This window comes from Mercenaria mercenaria, unplaced genomic scaffold (genome assembly GCF_021730395.1).
Source record: "Mercenaria mercenaria strain notata unplaced genomic scaffold, MADL_Memer_1 contig_550, whole genome shotgun sequence".
In the NCBI taxonomy this organism is placed as follows: domain Eukaryota; kingdom Metazoa; phylum Mollusca; class Bivalvia; order Venerida; family Veneridae; genus Mercenaria; species Mercenaria mercenaria.
The window spans coordinates 1-23,047 of NW_026463431.1; the positions used below are offsets into that span (position 1 = coordinate 1).

The following is a 23,047-nucleotide window of genomic DNA, read 5'->3' on the forward strand; positions in this document are numbered from 1 at the left end:
AATCTTATAAGCGATTTCTTGGTGTTCAAAGTAAATAAACTACTTAAACAGAAGGGTTAGAGTTACCAATCTTTAAAAATATTGAGTTACACGCGGTGAAAGTTCTCTATTTTGCTTTCACTCTTAGATTATATATTCATTGTGGGAGAAATTTAGGTAGGTTTTACGTCTGCCCGAAGGTTATTTTTAAATGGAGTAAACAAAATTCAAAACAGAAACACAGCATTCGACATTATTTTTTCATAGTTGAAGTATGAATTCTGTCTTATTAAATACATTTACTTTAGGCACCATAGAAAAAATTATGTTGACATTTTTATTTTGTGTTTAATAATTGTTTACCAATAGTGTGAGGTTTCTTTTATTAAAAATAATGGTAAAATGAGTTATCTGCAATCGTTTTGGATAGTGGCTATCACTTTGAAATTTGTTTCTACTTGAGCTTGAGGATATACTATAAAATATACAAAATTTATAAAAAAAGGCACGGTAAAAGTTGTTTAAAAATTGCAAAATAGTGCAAAACAGGGTTACCTTTCAGAATATACCAAGCAAATGCCATTTTGTAAACATTACTATTAGTAATCTTATACCTTAAAACAAAGGTGATTACATTCTGTACTTGGACATGTGTTACGTCAGAGGGGGAACGATTTCTTGTTACAGTAAAGAAAAGTAACAGAATGACAAACTGGCACCTATTAACAATGACAAAATTTCATAATTTAAAATTAAATTAAGCAACAATACAAACACCTTCAAAAATATCAAAGAGCCGTACAATTCAGTAATATGTAAAATAGTCCGAATCTTGTCAAAGTCAGATTTAGATACACTTAGAATAAATTCCAATGTTCCACACCGTTTAAAAGTAACTTTAATATATCCAAAAACCATAGATCCTCTCTTCAAAGAGAACCTATTACATCCACAAATTTCACTTGATTCTTCAAGAAATCCTTCAAAATATTAAATATCCAAACTGGTAATATTTTCTTATTAAGAAATACATGAACGTTTCACCAGTATCTACAGTCTAGATTCTGTCTTAGTCCTAAACTATCTCAGTGTTTATTGTTTCATGGAAGGTTAATGAATTTTCAAGTAATACTAAGAAAGAAAAGAACATTCTGGAAAATCAAGGACAATGTTATTTTAGAAATAACTGTCATACACTCTATATCAGTATTGTTACAGAACACAATAGGATATTCTGTGTTAAAATTTAAATGATGTCTTAAAACTAGGTCAGTAAACAATAATTTGGGGAATATGACACATACATAAAACATTGCTCAGAAATAAAACAAAAATAAAAAGATATGAGTTCGAATTTTTCGTATATAAACACGTTCAAGCATCACTTATTACACTACCCAATGGCATTGATTATGTGAAAGTAATGAAAATAGATGCTTTTAGTAAATGACCTTAACATGCCAAGAAACAAAGTAGTTTTAAAGAAGTAAAAAAGAAAACAAGAGTATACATGTGCGGTGTTTGCAAGTTCACACCTGCTGGAATCCTCAAAACGGTGCCACGGCCTGCTTCCAGCAGGTAGAGCTAATAATTTCTGCCCTTACGCCCTCATTGGTGGCTATGGCCTCAGTCTTATGTTGTGGCAACAAAATTATAGTTGATTGTGTGGACGTGGGTCATTTTTGTATTGGCGGGACGCTACAAGCTGATAATAATACCGAAGATATATATGTATTATTTATTTACTTCAACAGTTATAATGGTAAACCACATAGTGGTCACTACAATTTGGCGGAGGCGAATGAAATGAAACATTGCATTCATCATAAAGGCTACGGGTCACAGGTTTATAAGGTAGTAATGTACTACAACGGGACAAATATATTATATTCGATACAGGTACGAAAGGAATATTCGAGGGTTTTCGGCAGTTATTGGGCGGGCTGGGTTTTTTTTGTTTGTTTGTTTTTTTTTTTCAATTATTTCTCTTGGATTATTTGTACATTTAAATAAAACGGGTAGTTATGGGACTGCTTCACTAATTATGTTTTATCGTATACTTTATTGTAAAATTACAAGTAAATATACAATTTGAGATAATTTACCCTGCAAAAATGTCTGAGTGGTATATTCTGGATAATAAATTGGGGTTTAAGGGTAGGATAGTCGGAGTGTACGTAGTTCTAACTGTCAGCTGGACAATATCAAGCAAATGTATTCTGTAAAAATGCAATGTACTTTGTATTTGTCGGCTTATAACAGGGTGTCCCGTAGCCATTGTAACTGGATTAATTCTCTATTTTAAGTACTTATTTGTTGTACAATCGGCAGTTAAGCCCATACCATAAAAGTATTGAATTACAGTAGTCGCCTTCTACCACCTATGAGAAGGTACCCGTTAGTATGAAAGTATGCTAGTCCGTACACCTGTTACTTGAACTAATATTAAACCTAAGCCAAACCTAAAAACTTAAAAAGTAGCACTTGAGTTTAAAGTTGACACTCGCCTTTCAGACAATTGTAATTTAAAAGTGATATGTATTCTGACCAGTTAGGAGTTTATCCATATATTTTAACATTTTTGCATACATACCTTTATAGTGACGACTATTTTGGACTAGCAGGCATTCAGATAGATAACTTGAAGACCCAAAAGTCAAATTTCTAGAAAGGCCCTGCAGTCAACATTTTAATAACATGCCTTTCGACAGACAGTCCATTGGAAATGCAAACAAAGAACAATCAGATGAGTAGCCTGTCACCCTTTCTCTCCTGCTTATGAACATTTTATTTCTTAATTGGAAATCTACCTTTTGAAAACAAACTGTAACAAGTCTGTTCACTTACCAACCAACATGACTATGTCCACTACGATACATAGTAAATTCAAAGTTTTAAACTGTGTATTACTTTCTAGCAGTTACACTTTCATGAATATTAAAAAATCAACCTTATATATAATAATCTATCACTTTCTCATACTGTCTTAAAAGTTAATTAGGGATAGCGCAATACGATCATAAAGCTAGATGACATGTTCAATTTCTTTGCTAGGTAAATGTTCTCTTTTACGGTTTCCATTAAAGATCAGTCACTTAATGATATGTCAGTCACATTTAGTTCATATGAGGGAGTTGTCAGTTACCTACAAAGAGGTCGTCTTTGTCAAGAAAACCTAAATAAATTAAAGAAAGTGATAGGTATAAATCTAGACTAATCTTATTTTATGACACAGTCAGTAAATATTATCGATACCCCGTGGTATTCCAGTTTCTTACTGCTGTTTAACAGCGGTAGATTATTCCTAAAATATGCAGTTTTCCATACAATTTCGCATTAGGTCTGTCAGAAATATTAAAATAATATTAATATAGAAACTTTTTAAAGGACATTCATTCAACTGGAAGTGTTAATATCATGAAATCAAATCAATTTACAAGGACTATTTTGCAATTTACACAGACGGTTCAAAAGATGAATCAAAGGTTGGCTGTGCTGCTGTCAGCCTCCTTAGCCAAAATTACGTTTGCCAAATAATGCAACAATATTTTCAGCCGAGGCCAAAGCTATCGATTTAGCTCTATATTTTATATAAAAAATTAGTGAAGAAAAATTTATTATCTTTTCCGGCTCGCTTTCTGTTTTACGGTCAATTCATAACCGAAATATGGAAAATCCATTCATTCAAAATATTCTTCTCAGGTTTTATGAACTATCTTTTTAAAAGTTTATTATATTTTGTTGGATTCCTAGTCGTGTTGGTATTCATGGAAACGAGGATGCTGATATTGCAGCAAAGAAATCCCTTTTATTATCACAATCCAATTTGAAAGGCCCAATATAAAGAAATGCATTTTATCTAAATGGCAATCGTCATGGAACAGTGCTTCATTCAATAAGCTTCATGATATCAAACCTACTCTAGGGGAATGGCACAAAGGGAACAGATCTGTTCGCAGGGAGGAAGTTGTTCTTTCTCGCTGTCGAATAGGTCATACCCGTTTGACTCATTCTTATCTTTTGAATAAAGAAGATCAACACGAATGTGTGATATTTTAACACACACGTATATACATTTTTACATAATTGTTTCTAGATATGCTTTACATTTTTACATGGATGTTTTTAGATATGTTTTACAATACTCATAGTGTTCTTTACATTTTTACATGGATGTTTTGGGGTATGCTTTACATTTTTACATCAATGTTTATGCTTTACAGTTGGCGTTTGCAATATGACTTCTTCTCGGCGATATATGACCATTTTGTGTCGATTCGCTGTAAAACCCAACTCACTCACTCACTCACTCAAACATTGGCCAACTTGGTTGTATTTAACTCATGCCTACCCTGCTCTAGATACATTTGGACCAGTTGGTTTTAATCAGAGGTGCCTTAATTATACTGGCTATATAAGTTATTTCGTGATGTTAAAATTGATTTGATTGAATAACAAAATTAAAATAAAAAAACTGATCGATAAATTTGTTTTTCCCCATTATTTTAGATAGAATTGATACACCCATAGTTATACTTACAGATAATTGAAGAGCAGCATACATAAGGTCTGTCACTTTGAATTGCCGGCCAAATAGCTTTAAAACAAATTATATTCGACATTTAATCACGGACTGTTGTAACTGTTCTCTATGAGTGAAGTATTATTTTATTTCATATAACACTCATGCGGGTAATATGTCAGCTTCTTGGGGAGCACAAGTCAATCTTATAAAATAGAATCATGTATAGTGAATAAAATGTCATTACTGATTTGTGAGACATGAAAACAGAAATTTGAGTATAAGTAGTACATTTCGGGCTCGTATATAAAGCAGAATTTACAATGTTCTTGCTGTGGCATGTACTAGTTCGTTTGTACGTTACCTTAATTGGTCTGTATATTGTGGTGGTGATTTACTTCGTACAAATTCTATACTTTATTTGACTGGTCTTTGTGTTGAAATTCCCTTTAGACAATGTCTTTGAACAACAACGTACTAGTCCTATCGCATCGATGCTCAGCCTATATTCTCTTAATAAAGCTTCAACACAATAAGATTGCCCTGACTCCTGGATGCAAATCGCCTATATGCTATCACTAAAAGCATTCAACTGCCATATAGATATAGCCTGATGCCTTGGCTGTACTTCTCCATTAACGCTTAACCTCGTCTATAAGCTTGAACTATCCTACTTTTTCAGTAGATCACCAAAACAAGGGTCTCTGTCTCATTTGTCCGATTTTCAGCCTATATTTTCTATCGTCAGTAGCATTCAACTACCCTTAAGATAAAACCCCTATGCGCTGGTCCTATAGCTTGAAACTTTGTTGAAATTCAGCGACTTATCTTTAGTCAATGAACTTAAAACGTTTTCGTTTAAATAATTTATCCGTCTTGACAGCAATAAATTGCTCATCGAGGTACAAGCATAAATTATTAGATGAATCATTTATGTGTCTTCTTCAGTAGCTGGATACAGAATGATTATCTCTATCACCCATCTACCTATTTGTACCTTATGAGATGTGATCTTTGATTGGTGCTTTTTATAGGACTTGTTTCTGCAAGGTCCAAACCTGTACATAGTAATTCACAACTGGTACTTACTTTAACAAATAATTGGTTCCCTTTTACTATTTTAGATAACATAACGTGTGATGCTATGATACATCTATCAATACAAAGAAACTAAAACCAGCCACAACGTCTATGACATGCAGCAATTCAACAATAATTATAGCAGTGATACAATGAAAAAAGGTGTCATGCACTTTCTGTGTTTTCTTATTACGTTAGCAGTATAAACTATACAATTTTTTTTGACAATTTGACAGTTTTAGAATTGTTTTCACAATAAAAGTAAACACTTTGTCTTTAATTATATGCAATCCCAATATGACGTCTGCAACCGATGGTATAAAAAACACAGTATCTGTATAGTAAGCTTTTTATAACTGGAGCCCAGAACCTTAAGAAATATATGGAAAAATATTCTGACATCTTGTACTATCCAAATGGCTTACATGACAGTAGTTGATACTCATATAGGGCGGCGGAAACTTGTAAATGTTGCTATATGTCACTTGCCCACGGAATAATAGTTTACATTTCTGATACTATGGAATGTCTAGATGTCAAAAACTTAATTCGAATCTCCTAATTTGAAAATGTTCTTATCCACTGATATTTATATCTAATCATTTTTAAACTGCTTTTATAACAGTGTGGTAATTCTCTTTTTTGATAGACATTCGTTAACATCCAACATCATACGTTTGATAAACTGCCATTACAAAGTAGAAAAGTCAACGCCCATTGACGGCCGATCACGATTAAAATGAAAATATTTTGCAGGCTCGCGTTAACGAAATGCAATTTGAATGCCTACTACCTTCCATTGAATTCTACCCCAAGGTTGAGCACAATTCAACATCTGCTATAAATACTAAAATACTATCTAGGGACATCTATAGAAAAACACTCAAATAGAGTCACTAAATCAATTTTTTTTTCAAAATTATACAATAACGTAGATACTCGTTTGATTATCACGAAGAGCAACTACGGCAGCGACCTCATTACACTGCTCTTTTTATCGCATATGAGTACGAACGACACCATCAAATCATTTGAACAAACGTATTTTATGAATTCATGACCAGAGCGTATTTTGCTACATAGAGAGATACTTCATAATCTTATGTCATGGTAAGAAATGAAATGTCTGAATCTTCAATCGATTTCAGAAACTTATAAAAGTATTACATATTAATATCGGAATTGTTTGAATTTACAATTTATTTAATATATGAACCAAAACAACATAGACGGCACTCAGTACTTATTGCCATTACAACGTTTCGGGAACGCATGGTCCTCAATGCAAATGCACAAAAACAACAGGAAAATACCGTGTATATGAATTAACCATGAGATCCTTAACAAAAAAAGCTTATTCAACGATAGATATCATGACACACTATAAAATGTGTCAAGTGCATTTTTAATTGCTTCATCCATATCAAAATATTCATACTTCGCTGATCTACCGAGAAAGTGTATGTTACTTTCTAATTGTGTGTACGCCTGGTACTTTTTATAAAGATCCTCATTCTTTTTATTTGGTACTGGATAATACGTCTCACCGATATCAGTCGACCTTTCAATAAAAATAACTGTGTCATTGGAATTGTATTTTTCATGATCTAGCCATTTGTATTCTACAATTCGTGTAAAATTTTCCGCTAAGCTTGGATGGGTCACTATCAATGTTGGCTGGAAGTGTTTTATATTTTTTATCACTTTTCTTTCGAAAAGTAAAGATCGATACTCCAAGGCGTCTAGCCCAAATTTTGCATGATATCTATCAATCGGACCAGTGAAAAAAGTTTTTCCACATTCCATTCGCTCAGAAACCTTAAAATAGTCTGTATTTAATTTCAACGTTATAAGTGTTGAATGTAGCATATTTTCAATCATTTTTGTGTAGCCCTCTTTTGGAACGGCCTGATAAGGATCAGTAAAGTAACGATTGTCCCAGTTTGTTCTTACTGGAATCCAACCAAGCATAGATGGATCAAGTTCCGCTGGAGTTTTGTTCCATTTCTTAAAAGTGTATGGTTTGAATATATATTCATGCAACACTTTACCAACTCTTGATAAGATGACTTCCTCAAAATTAATTGGAGAACGATTATAATGAATCTGCACATTTTGCAGCCAATCCTTCATTTCATCTGCATTTGAAATACGAATATTAAATAATGTATTGACTGTATCAATATTGACTGGTACCGGAACATGTTTTCCTTGAATAAGTGCTTGTACTTTAAGTTCATATGGAACCCATTTACCAAACTGTTGAATATACGACCATACACGATCATATTTAGTATGGAAAAGATGGGCCCCATATTTTGATACACGAATACCTGTTTCTATATCAGTGTAATCGTAACAATTCCCTCCAATATGATTTCGTTTTTCTAACATAGCAATAGTTTTATTTGTTGTTGATGCATATCTTTCCGCTATAACTGCACCTGAAAGACCAGCCCCAACCACACATATATCGAATCGTTCTGATGGAAAATCCGTATTTAACATATGAAACGATATTTTCATTATCTCTCTATAATTGCATACAAGCCCGTATATAGATATCAAGATGCACATAATGGAAACATAGAGTAAAATGTTAACGTAAGTAGAATAAACAGACAATGAACAAATATTACATATCCGCTTCAATATACAAATGTTTTTGGTTTGCATATCATTTGTTTAATATTCTACAAACATAAATCACACACTTTTCAGGTGAAGTTGATATTGTAAACAAGTGATGTTTATTGACACGATACTCAACAATATAATCTAACATGTCTATCTGCTGAATATTGATAGGGTTATAAATTATTAACATCGATTTTATATAAAATTTAATACAGCAATCTATACTTGATAGCAAAGAATATTAAAAGTTAAGATGCATAAATAATTAAATGATTTTATGACCAACACAAGAAACACTGAAACAACATATGAAAAAACACTGTTTTATCTATAACAGTGCATGACAGAAATTATGTACTACAGTGTAATCATTGATACTGCTTAATGCTATGGGCACATAGTACAGATTTGCAAGAAATGCTAAGAAAATATAGTGAAATGCTTATCAAGGTAACAGACAAATAATCCAGCACATAGGTCGGTGATTTTTTTTGTAATACTAAACAAGCTATTAATCTCATTCTGTTATTGGGATTTCTGTCTACTTAAAGTAGTTTCCTCGGACTAGCTTTATCTCCAGATCCACTTAAGTTCTTTGTTTCGTCGGTAGTATCAATTGATTTCTTTCATATGCTCTATCATAATCTATGTTGTGAGCATTATTTTGAAATGTTCTGCGACAGGTGTTGTGTGTTTTTGTCGAATGTTCGCTTCGTGCTTCATTACTCTCTGTTCAAATGATCTTAATGTTAATACAGTTTATCAAATATATAGCGGTGTTGTGCCTCCCTCCATCTATCATATCACACTCCAAAAGCCGTCTGTTACATTCTTTTATGTGTTTCATATCCCGTTTAGTGTTGTCTCGAAAGCAAAGTTTGGAGTTTTTTGGAGAGAATATATAAAACTTCTCAGAAGAGAAAACTTGAAACACTGTATTTTATGAATACCTTTCTTTAGTTTAGATTATACTAGTTTGTTTTAGCTCGATTGTGATAAAAGCTTCAAGCTTATTTGAACACACTCTCGAGTCCGTTTTCTTGGGGGGGAAACCAGTACTGGCGTCATATTCGAAGTCTTTAAAATGGAAAACGGTTGTTTATGAATTTGAAATTTTCATTTGATGTTATGTATGCATTATATGTACGGCCAATAAATGAAAAAAAAAGAATGCCTAGACCATATTTTTTGTGAATATATCTTTAGCCACAGTACATTTTTGGAAGATATTACTTATCATTTATTCTTTGTTTAATTAGTCATGTCTGGATGTCTCTCGATAGTGACATCAGTGGATGACACAATATGAGTAATCCATAGATATCTCATATGCTTGCCTAGCGAGTTCCGTAGCATTTCTTACATTTGCATTGGGATTAAGAATTATCTGGTTTAAATTGTGTCTCTTTATACTGATCTCTAATTTCAAATGTCATCGAAAGAGTTTTTATAGCCGTATCCTCTTCCCATCGTATCGACGTCTTTTATGAAAAGAATGCGATAAAACTGAAAATATATCTTGCATTCTATTAGTTTGTCATCTTGCATCCTCCTAGTCCGGAAATGTCTTACGTTTAATTGTAGAACGAATAAAAAATAAGGCTTTAACTTTCATATTGCTTAAATGCGTACCTAATAAAACAACTATTCTTTGAATATTACAACATAACTTTGAGTGTTGACATTTATCACACCTGTGAATCAGTTCTAATGATATGTGAAATCAATTCAGGGTCTTTTCCTTGTGTCATTTTTGCTATATTTTATCCCGTGACATAATCATGGGTAATTTTCAGTAATGTTTGCCAAGAAAATATAATATTATATCGTTTATTTATACCAAATTGCTATCGACTACACAAGTCTAAAACATAAAACATATTTTATCGCAACGACTTGAGGGCTTGCTCTGATCTTTAGAGACAATATACTCGTCTGGTGTTTCTGAGAAAACACTATGATTATTAATCCAGATAAATCAATGACGTGTCTTTGGTATTTTTCACTCACACTTAATGTATGACCCACCTAATGGTGAATATCTTAAATGTTCAAAACAATGTTGTAGCAGTGTAATGTTTTCACTTAGAGACTTATACGCAATACTTATACCGTTTTTATGAATTTTGTATAATTCATGATATTTTTTCCAGCTCGAGTAGAGAAAAATTTCAAAGTGAAAGTCATTTTCCAAAACGTTTACAGAGAACTCATTATACCATTCATTTTGATAAAAATAAACGTCCAACTATTGGTAAACAATTATAGAACATAATAAAAAACTGTGAATATCATTCTTTCTTGGGTGCCTCAAGTGAAAGGATTAAATGAAAAAGAATTCTAACTCTAACATTAAAAAAAATTAAGGTCGAGTTCTGCGGGACTGCTTTAAATTTTGCTCACTTTGTTCAAACATAACCTTTGGGCAGAAGTAAAACCTACCTACATTTCTTCACAATGTGCAATGTAAAGAGCAAAGGCAAAACAAACAATTTTTACCGCATGTAACTCAGTATTTCCTATCTGTTTCAGCAGTAATTTCATTTTTAACGGCAAGAAATCACTTATCAAATGAAAAATGTTCACTTTTTACACTAAATCAATAAAAGGTCCTGAAAAAAGTAAAAAAATAGAAAAAATGAAAGATAAGTAAACAAAATTTGGGACCAAGTGGGGCTTGAACCTATGCCCCCCTGAACAATTTTAACTTAAAGTAGGTTTATTGTACATGTAGGAATTGAATACTCTTCAAAAGGAGGTACAATATTACATGGGTCACACCTTAATCAGTTAGCAAATTTGCACTCTTTCACTGGAATGAAGGTGACCTGGTGTTTCTTCAGACATCTTCTGGGTATTCTCCCTCAGTATCACCGACTAGCGGTGCCTCAGTACTTATGTACTTATTCATGTTTTGCCGCAGGATGGTTTTGGTGGATCAACAAAGAGGAATCTAAAATCCTTGGCTATATCAGGACACTCAGTTAACAACTTTTGTCTAAATTCCAATTGTATCTGGAGAATGACTGTGGTATCAGACGCAATATGTATGTGTCATAAATAAAAAAGAGCTTAATGAATGAAATGCAAAAGAAAATTCTTAAAACTTGTTAAGTCAATCGGTGTTATTTCCCTTTGAAATTTATAAATCGATCAATCTTTCTGTCGCAATATTCAATTAAAAAAGATACGTGCAGTTTTTTATATATCAATTGAAAGGTGATGTTAAGTTTACAACAATTTACAATGCAAAACAAAAACAAGACTTTGTAAAGTGTTATTTCCCATTTTGTTGCACTTAAAACTTTTGTGGAAAAAAAACTCAGATAAGACAATCTACTATGAGATATATTTTTTTTTTGTATAATTTGTTGTCAGACTTGTTATTTATTAAAATAAAGCTCTGTTCACGAGCATTTTTATTAAGGTAATAAAATTCTAGTTAAATGTATAACCTTAAAAGAAATCATGCACTGTCCATAGCCATCGACCGCTTTACCTTCGCCCAGCTTTGAAGTGTAAATATCTTCATCATCCTCGAACAGAATACTGAACAAGGCTAGAAAATCGTGAACTTGAAAATAAACAATAAAAAAGAAATAATAGAATTAATTCTTTGTAGTAATACATGTGCAAATATTCTAATAATCTATAGTAAAATAATAAAATATCACACAAAAATTGCAAATTCCATTCGATATGGATTCTAAATTGAAAGTTTAAAAAGTCAAGACAGTGGAGAGAACTTTGATAAAAAGTTTTGCAGTTTGCATTCATCAGAGTAAAACAATAAATAAGACCGTTTCGCAGAAGCACGTTTATAATTAACATTCGGTTTGTCATTACATACTTCCTGCCAATATATTTAATGAATGCGGGCCAATATAGAGGCGCGTTAGCCAATACTCCCGCTTCCATAGCCTAAGGTATTGTTTAATCACCCTTTGGATAGGGTGTCTGCTTTTTAATTTTGTCTTTTGACAGTTCCTGTGATACGCAGGCTCCATAACCTCAGATCCCCTTCCTAAATTCCAATTTGTTTAGTTCTGCCCATTGTTTTCTCGTTTGGGGCAAACCCTTTACTTTATCTAGGGACCAAACGCCGCTCTTCATGGAATTACAAGCCTCAACAGGTGTATCATTGAAGGTTCCATGTTCATCGCCGTTTGAATACAACTGCGGATGTTTCTAAATTGCTTTTTGTACTTTTAGCATGTGTAAATGTTGAGTTCTGCTCAACCCGGGGCTAGAGGGCGTTGACCGTAGCATGCATTTCCACTACCCTCCATGAACAGGCTCAATCAGACCGAGCATGCAACTTTTTCGTTTTTGTCGTGTTGAGCGACCTGTGAAGTTTCCACTTTTTTTCTATTTTATCTCATCTGGCATAACAGAATAATGATAGATCTTCGAATAAATACATACATTTGATGACTGTCTTATATAAATAGATTACCCGCTTTGGGAACGTAAGGCGTTTACGCGTTGCCACGGATCGCGCAAATACAATAGGTGTTTGAACCGCACATGAGCTTGAAAATCTCTCTGTTAACACAGGATTTTCTCCTGTTTAAACATGAGTCCAGGCTTTAGTCTACATTATCCGAATAATCAAGGTTGCACTTTTTATTTCCAGCTTGACAAACATTCAGCACTTCCGAACACTAACGCCACCTTAACAGGCTGATGTCAAGAGATATGAAGACAAGTATATGTTTACAACAGCTCGTGTTTTCAAAGAAACGAAGTTAACGACTTAAGTAAATCTTGTAAACTGCGACTAACACTAATATGTCAAAACAAATATAAATCTAGTTCAGCTGCGCCGACGGTTGATGAGAAAATGTTCGTTGTTCCATAGTCTATTCGTCTGTCAGTTCTTCAGTAAAAAACAAACAAACAAAATAAGACGTTTGTCTTTAGTTTATTTCTGTCGAAGCTCGACCAAACTGTGCCAATACATAAGACCTCAAAGTCTGTGTCAGATTTTAAGAAACGCTGAAACGATCTCAATTGTCACATTAGTCTTTTTTGAATCACGAATTTTGTTACCATTAGATAATATTATTTCTCTCCTTTAGAACAATGCAGCTTGAAACACAGGCATCTGCATTATGGTGTAATTGTTTCGTAGTCAGAAATATATACTATTGTTTCTATAAAAATGAAAACATAACAAACTTACTGGCATATAATGGCGTCACTTTCGGGTTGACTTCACTTTAAAGACGTTAACTTAACATAAGATCCCGCCGAAATAATAAATACATATCGTTGGTAAATGTGTTATACGACTGACCGAAGAAACGTGATAAAATGACAACATAGCACGTTTCACGACACTCCTGCATAAAAAACACTTTTTCACTGGATCTATTAACGGGAGAGAAATCGTGTGCAAACAAGGCAGTTTACGTGCTGCTAATACCCGATTTTTATTTATAAATGCTTTCCTAGGGACATATATGTATTTCTGCGCAGATTGACATATTGTATCTGCGTCTTGTTTCTTTCATAAAAACCTCTTTTGACAGCATAAAAGATGCAATCTAAACCATAGAATGCTTTGCTGTATCACTTACCAACGCCAAATGCGCTGCCCTCAACAATGTTCATACTCGTTTCTTCCCTTATTCACTCCCCTTTTAGAACTCTTCGTCGTTTCAGTTTTGTAGATAATCGTGAATATTTAAGAATCGCTTGTAACTTGTACGATAGTTTGTTTTTAGGAATCAGATTTTAAATTATGATTTTGGAAAGTATCAGTCGACATGTTCTTTTTTCTAATTTCTGGAGGAATTTTTTATAAACAGCTTGAAAGTTTGACATTACGTTCGTACTCATCGGTACTCCTTATGTGTCCGTACTCAAAATAACTCAGATGTAAAGTTATTTTTCTTGAAATTGGCCTCCTGTTAACCAAATGTTGAAGTTATGTGAATATTTTTTAGTAATTTCATGTTTGTTATTATAACGGGAGATATGAAAAAAGAAATCAAAGGCCTGAAGGGCCTGAGAGTCGACTAATGATTGATGTACTGTGTGACAGGAAAGGCCGTACCGGCGACAGTAACCATCAGAACAAATCAACACCCTTTACAATATTTACAAATTTATTTACATAAGATGATTATTAACAATGAATAGATATGAAAAGAAAAAAAAACTGATTATAAGAAAGAAAAAAAAAAGTTCAGTATCTCTAGATACAAAAGTTCTTATAGTCCATTCTAATCTGACGTGACACAGGTCTTTAATGTAATTGTGAACTTTAAGTAGCACAAACAAAACATAGCTTCTAAATTCAAAATACAGTCCCTTTAAACCGTGAATACGTTGATTCCGTATTGGCTCCCTATGGTGGTAGGTGATTGCATCCCTGAGCTGACTTCAGAGGATAACAAAAATCATCGTGTTTGCGGTTTACGGCACAACCATGGGACGAAAGCTCTGCGCTGGGAATATCACATCCAGGCGAGTGAAGACAAGTGAACCTCGGGCATTGTACTTCCGGGTTATGACATCACCAGGTAAAATCGTCTGGCGGAAGAAGCTAAAATATATAACATATGGTAAGCACCATAGCAAAACAAATAAGTCAGGGCATAAAACTGCTCCTTTGGGTACACCATACCTCCGTAGGCTCCCATAAATAATACGTGCTACTTATACAAAACATATGTGCTACTAAGTTCAAACGTCACATGATTAAAATACGTCACTTATTACTTCCATATTACAAAGATTACTTACTTAAAAGACTAAAGTTAAAGTATGAAATGATATGAAAAGTATATGATGAAACATTATAGATACGGACATGATAAACTGCAGCTATTATTTACAACTACAAATTAACAAAATTCAATGTAAATCAAACGTTATATGATAGTTGGCATCCATATAATATCTAATGCCATACACTAAAACGGACATTGTATGTGTATGCAATAGACTGTCACACAATTTCATATTACAATAATATATACATGGTACTAGACTTGCCATATAGATTTATACATAACAATACAATGCAGTAATGGCGTTCCATAATTAACAAAAATGTTTGACATAAGTTTTTGAAACAGTGCTTTACAATTATCACGATACAAATTTCAGTACAAATTTAACATCTTATATAAACGAAACGTTTAGACTCCTCTTTCTAAATAATTTACAAAAGTCTGAAAAATTTAATAAATCATCCTGACATACCGAAACTAGCTAAAATCATGTACCGAAAAGTAAATGTTACAGAATTCTGTAGAATGAACAAAACTTTATCAAATAAAAATCGTAATGCAAAAATCATACAAAAATCTAACAAATAAATTTCTTACCTCGATCGAGCATAAATTTCTAGCAAGAAAATAATTCAGACATAGATTCGTCTATAAAGTCGTAAGGTGGTGTGCGCAAGGCATAACTAGTCCAGTCTATTTAAAGGGTAATGTCCCGCCAAATACTAAATTTCATGGGATTCACGGCTAAGCCGTGGACTCCGACTATTTGTGTTTCCACGGGATTCACGATATAGCCGGGGAATCTAACTACTTTGGCGCGGATTTAAATTGACAATTTGAGGCCCATTATAGTGGTTTTGGGGATAAAAACATAAATTACTGAAGTTTATAAAATATCAACTTTCTTATTACTGAACAGAATTTAATGAAATTTACATGGAAATTTAAGTTATGAAATACAGAAAAACATGAGAGGTATTTCATGCGTGAAATCTGACATTTACCTCAATAACTCAAAAATTTACAAAAAGATGATGCAATACCTGCACTTACAATACAGATAAAATAAGGCCCGTATGTCAATTTGTGACATACTGGTAGTATAGTCTACCAGTTTCAGTTTGGTTTTAGTTTTTTTCCCCAACTGAACAGATATTTTGTTACAATAGATGAAATGGACATTCAATCGATGCCTATTAAAACTTTGATTGACATTATACAAGTATTTAAACCCAATATATTTCTCTAAAATTGAAGAGTGGTTCGCAAAAATAAAAATGTTGAAAGTACAAACTACAATTTGACAGGTGACACTAAGATACTGCCCATGACTATAAATATTTTTCCAGTAAACATTTGCCTCCGGCATTACCAAAACAGGCAATAATCGGCTGGTATATATTCGCACATGATAAAATTTTAATATGAAAATTTATATATTGAAATTTTATAGCGCGGATTGCCACATACAATTTGTAACGGATGGACGAAAGAACTGTTCAGATATTTTACAGATAAGGGGCCTGGCAATAACCGTGTCACACGCTAGGTATTGTTCAAACATATTATAAGGGATGTGAATTTAAAGTATACTTACTTTTGCGTTTAAAGATATGTAAATGTTGCTGAGTGTCAATATATAGTGTCATGAATGTTTACACTGACAGGAAAATTGCGCATTCGAAACTAAGAGAAGTTACTCGGACTAGCTACCAATTTTGGAAAAGATAACCAATATTAATAAATGCAGTTCTTTTTTAGTTAAAACCATCATTTATTCTATTTCAGACCTGTTAACCCCTTCAAAACCATGTGAGTAGTCCCCAAGTCTATGTACTTTCAATTATCCGTTTTGATTCATGTAGACAGACAGGCCCAGACTGGGCTGAAAAAATGTTTGAGCCATTTTTAAGTGGTCGGTAGCAGGGTGGGTTTGGGGAGGGGTGTTCCTTCCCGCTTTGAACTGCAGTCAGATTTTGAAATGGGCATTGTGGCAGGTGGTAAAAGGGCAAATGTATCAAACTGTAAAGTGGCAATATGGGGGGAGGGTGTGGGAGGATACCCCCTCCTGCAATTAGGGTTTGGGGTATCACCACAAAGAAATTTTGAAAATGAAGACCCTTGATACAGCCTTTGGTGCGATTTCTAACTGAAAATTTTATGTTTCAATTTATAAATATTACCTCTAGATTCTTTTTAGTATTACAATATTCAAAGTATGAATGACTGTCACTTCATATTTTTACTTTCAGGTCATGCCTCAGCACTAGAATATAAGTCTGATATTGATTCTATGTATGTATTATAAAAATAAATTCTAGAATCATTTCTATTACAATAATATCTATCATGTCTGTTACTTTAATGTTTAAATTTCATAACACAGCTCGATATTTACCCAAAATATTATATCCGGATATGATTACACTTTCTTTTATACCGCCAAAATCTCCAGTTTCAACAATATGTTTTACAAATTGTGATGATATGAAGACAGTTTAGCAGCAATTGGCAGTATCTGACATTGAAGTTTACGGTGAAATTATTTAAATCATTTCATAAAAAAAATTGTTTCGTTTCGTCAAAGCACTCTAACATAGACGATCTACTTTCGATTTCAAAAACTACAAGAAAATACAATTTAATGTTTCGCCGATTTGTTTATTTCTCGAAAAATAAGAAATAAAATCATTTTTAAAATCAGTAGTAATTAAACAAATCAGTAAGAGCTCTTTCTCGGGATAATTTATCCGCTTACTGACTGCAAAAATCAAGCCATGTGTCATCATGAAAAGCAGAATGGGTGACGGTTTCATTTTTTTGCGAACCTGAATCGTAAGCAAATAATCCAAACCAGTCAAAATTCCAGAAAGGTTACGATCTAGATTCTTTCTAGTATTACAATATCCAAAGTATGACTGTCACTTCATCTTTTTACTTTCAGATCATGCCTCAGGACTAGAATACCAGTCTGACATAGATTATATGTAGGTGTAATAAAAACGGTTATATTATCTCTTATATAAATCTTTTCATAAAAAAGTTGTTTCGTTTCGTGAAAGCAGCCAAACATAGACGATCTACTTTCGATTTCAAAAACTACAAGAAAATACAATTTAATGTTTCGCCGATTTGTTTATTTCTCGAAAAATAAGAATTAAAATCATTTTTAATATCTGTAGTAACTAAACAAACCAGTAAGAGCTTCTTCTTCCGATAATTTATCCGTTTACTGACTGCAAAATTCATGTGTGTGTGTAGAAACCCACGCAAAGTTTATAGAAATCATACGATGCGTGTATACGTTCAATGTGGGAGAATTAAGGCTGATCGGGATCGGCTATGTTACCTAACGCATCCAGACGATTCAGATTTTTAAAAAAGCATTGTGTGCATTTCTGTAATTTTATATACGTTTTTATACGCCCGTTTGAAAAACGGGACGTATTATGGGAACGCCCCTGGCGGGCGGATGGGCGGGCGGGCGGGCGGGGGGGGCGGGCGGCGTCCAGAGACCTTGTCCGGAGCATATCTTCTACATGCATGGAGGGATTTTGATGAAACTTGGCACAGTTGTTCACCATCATGAGACGGAGTGTCATGCGCAAGAACCAGGTCCCTAGGTCTAAGGTCAAGGTCACACTTAGAGGTCAAAGGTCAAATTCAAGAATGACTTTGTCCGGAGCATATCTTCTTCATGTATGGAGGGATTTTGATGAAAGTTGGCACAATTGTTCATCATCATGAGGCGGAGTGTCATGCGCAAAAACCAGGTCCCTAGGTCTAAGGTCAAGGTCACACTTAGAGGTCAAAGGATACAAGAATGAAAAATTCAAGAATGACTTTGTCCGGAGCATATCTTCTTCATGCATGGAATGATTTTGATGTAGCTTGGCACAGTTGTTCACCATAATGAGAGGGAGTGTCATGCGCAAGAACCAGGTTCCTAGGTCTAAGGTCAAGGTCACACTTAGAGGTCAAAGGATACAAGAATGAAAACTTTGTCCGGAGCATATCTTCTTCATGCATGAAAGGACTTTGATGTAGCTTGGCAAAATTGTTCACCATCATGAGACGGAGTGTCATGCGCAAGAACCAGGTCCCTAGGGTAAGGTCAAGGTCACACTTAGAGGTCAAAGGATACAAGAATGAAAACTTTGTCTGGAGCATTTCTTCTTCATGCATTGAGGGATTTTGATACAACTTGGCACAAATGTTCACAAGCATGAGACGGAGTGTCATGCGCAAGAACCAGGTCCCTCGGTCTAAGGTCAAGGTCACACTTAAAGGTCAAAGGTCAGATACAAGAATGACTTTGTCCGGAGCATTTCTTCTTCATGCATGGAGGGATTTTGATGTAACTTGGCACAATTGTACACCATCATGAGACGGAGTGTCATGCACTGGTCCCTTCTTTTGAATTACTTCCCTTTGCTGTTACTATAAATAGCTTATATTGTAACTTTTTCATTACAAGTCGTAGGGAAAAATCGAGACCACTTTTCTGTAGTACAACATGCATGTTACATCCAATTCTGAGGTGTATTTTGAGCTATCTCTACCTGGTAAGGATTTTTGTGTGGACTTGTAATTTTTTTTTTTTCGATTTTTTTTTTTTTTTTTTTTTTTTCTCTTTAAAGATTAACTTCCCTTAGTTGTTACTATAAATAACTTACATTGTAACTTTTTTATAATTGACCGTAGGGAAAAACCAAGACCACTTTTCTGTGGTACAACATTGATGTTACTTTCAAATTTTGGGTGTATTTTAAGGTATCTCTACCTGGTAAGGATTTTTTTTGTGGACTTAGAAAAATAAAAGAATTACAATAATTTCTAAAAAAAAACAACATTGTAAACAACTAGAAAATTAAAATTCCATTTGCAAATACAGGTGCTAGTGTAAACAAATTTGCTGTGACGGGCGTATATTGTGACATTCTGCACCCTTGTTATACGCTTAGAAATTATTAGACATGCGTATTTGCATTATTTCTATACGTAATTTACGCTAATACGCATCTTATCTGGAGCCCTGTGGAACTATTTTTTGTCTTTCGCCGGATGTTACGCAAGCTTTGTAAGCCTGCGCAATTCATAAAATGCACATTTATGCTTAATGAGTTACATTCGAGTATTGCACAATTACAAGTCATAAATATGACAGATTACATCGTATATTGGTCATAGCAAAGGGAATTCACACAACTTAACTTCATTCATGCAGTGAACTGTTTGAAGTTTGAGAAATCTAATGGAACTACATCCCTTCACTGTGTTATTTGGTCCATTTAGACTTAGAGAATCGCTTTCCAAGAACAACAGAATGGTAATTAAAAAAATGTACCGGAATCGTTAAGTCGTCACATATGAAAACAATACATTTAGTTTTCGGGAAATGTTTTTATGCAAGAAAAGCGACAATATACGTGTTTTGTGATTTAACGTCTGCAGAAGCCCTTGGGGGAAAAACACTAGATAATCTAATATGACCTCTAATGTATGTAAATAATTATAGACATGTGAGTTATAATAAGTAAATTAAGATATCAATGTACTCAAACGACGCACTAAGTGCGCACTCAACTTATTTCAAATGTTGAAATAATAATAATAGAAAAAAAAAAAAAAACGTTAAACTATAATTTGTTTAGGTAACCGTAAAGCTGTATACTATTAGGATAAAGAGAAAAACAATTTCAAACTTTTATTTTGATTTTATAAAGATGAAACAGACATCACGACAGAACAGTTTATACAGCTTACACATTCATCCTTATCTTTTTATCTTTTTTTTGTGATTCATTTTCCTTTCATAACCCTTTTTGAAATACAAACAGGTATACATTTTCAGACAATCAAACCTTCACCCTTGATTCCCCAGTAGAGGGAAATTAGTACTCACTCTGCTGAGTTAAGAGTGAAAAAGTACTCTTCTATGGGCTCATAGTGACAATGCAACAGCACAGTTAATAGAGAAGTCACACATGCTGTACGCAATGCATTTTCGTGCATGCTGGACAGGAGTTTCCCATATTTTTGTCGGTGCTGAAAACCCCATTCTCGCGTACTAGATTAATAATATCTGTCGTGTGTTTACGAATCGGATAGAAATATCCGTCCCGAGGGCACCTGCGCATTTGGCAGTAATGAGGCTTGCCGAATTACCACCCATGCGCAGGTGGCCAAAGGATGGATATTTCCCTCCGATTCGTAAACACATGACTGATATTTTTACTTACATATCGTATACATGTTAGCATTTTATTCTGGCAGATTTTTTTTCTTGCATAACATACATGTAGGTAGAAGTAGTTTCTTTTAGCACTCTTTCTTATAGTGGAAATTGAACACAAAGCGCGGGGAATTAACGTCCGTAAGCAGAAGTGACGACATGTTTTGCGTTACGCACAATGACAAAGTTCCACTTTAGTCTAGTCGTTTGTAGCGTAACGTTATGTTTTTATGATAAACTAACATATTTTGAATCGAGAAATATACTATAAGGAGCGGAGAGAAACTGTCAAGGTACCTGCTTTTTTCCGTATTTTACATGAACAATATACTATAAGTGCTAAACCAGTAGTTGTCATTAACAGCACGAGAGTCATCTGGCAGATGGGTTTTGCCGGTGTAATGAAGTATTTCGACCCCCATAGAATAACGACCCCCCGGTCATTATTCTATAGAAAATGTGACTCCTTTCCTGTAAAATATTGACTCCCCTTATAAAAAACTGACTCCCTTTGAAAATTCTATAGAATAACGACCCCCCGGTCATTATTCTATAGAAAAACTGACCCCTCCAAGTAAAATACTGACTCCCTAAAGATGACTCCCTTCGAATCTCATAGAATAACGACCCCGGTTATTATTCTATAGAAAAAGTGACTCCTTCCATGTAAAATACTCACTGCTGAAATTACTACATTCGAACTCTCATACAATATCGATTCTCTGACATTATTCTATCTAAAAAAGTTACTCTTTCCGTGTAAAACACCGGCTCCTAAAAAGACTTGCGACGATAATATCTATTAAAAAGTGATCCCTACCAAACCTAACGGACAATTTTACTAGATCTACAACTCTAATACCCTCCATTGCCAATAGTTAACATTTTGATTGTACTACTACTACTGGTGCCGCTACTTCTATTGCTATTACTACATGTACTTCTTCTACTACTACTACTACTACTACTACTACTACAACTGCTACTAATGATACTACTATACCTGCTTCCACTAATACGTCTTGTACATCTACCTTTTCTTCTCCTGCTGCTGTTGTTGCTGTCACTTATTCCTCTGCTGCTGCTGCTGCTGCTGTTGCTGCTGCTGCCACTACCACTGCCGCTACTACTACTACTACTACTACTACTTTCTATTGTTGCCGCTACCGTACTTTACTGCCACTGCTAAGTATTGCAACTTCTATTAATACTAAGTTCTATGCTAGCAGTTTCTTGTGCAGTTTTCTTCTGAAGAATTACCTCATACCGAAGTTTGCAGGGATTATTGACACTGGTGTATTTTGTGAACGCATTGTGAATTGTTTTTTTCCTGAAAAAAATGTATACACCAAGATACAGCGTCTAGAAACAGAATCCCTTTTCCCGTTGCGGACTGCTCTGATTTCTGTGTCAAGTGATGGTATCTGGGGCTAATTGTCAAACGGGAAGACGGGCGGACGGACAAGGGCAAATCTATATGCCCTCTCTCCCGAGTGGGGGCATAAAATGCAGCAATTAGGCCTTAGATACATGAGTTATCACTGAATTTGACCAAATGACCGGGGGTCGTTTTTTTATGGGAGTCAATATTCTTCGTGAGGTTCAGTTTACTTCACGTGGGGGAGTCATAGTACTATGATCAGGAGGTCATAATACTATGACCGGGGGGTCACTTTTTCTATAGAATAATGGCCGGGGGGTCATTATTCTATGGGGGTCGAAATACTTCATTATACCGGCATGGATAAAATCACCGGAAACGCCAGTCCGGTGTGCAAGAAAGGATTTTCCCGTAATTTTGTCTGTTCTAGAAAAACTCGTCTTACACTTCGGGCTGTTAGAATACTCATG

General features: G+C 34.2%; 1 protein-coding gene across 1 annotated transcript; it reads right to left on the reverse strand.

Annotated features, from left to right (window-relative positions):
- Window positions 1-6,952: 6,952 nt before the first annotated feature.
- Window positions 6,953-8,107, reverse strand: LOC128554589 (probable UDP-galactopyranose mutase). Its single transcript, XM_053535855.1, has one exon. It carries the CDS (start codon window positions 8,105-8,107, stop codon window positions 6,953-6,955), a length of 1,155 nt encoding a protein of 384 aa, XP_053391830.1.
- Between the last annotated feature and the right edge of the window lie 14,940 nt (window positions 8,108-23,047).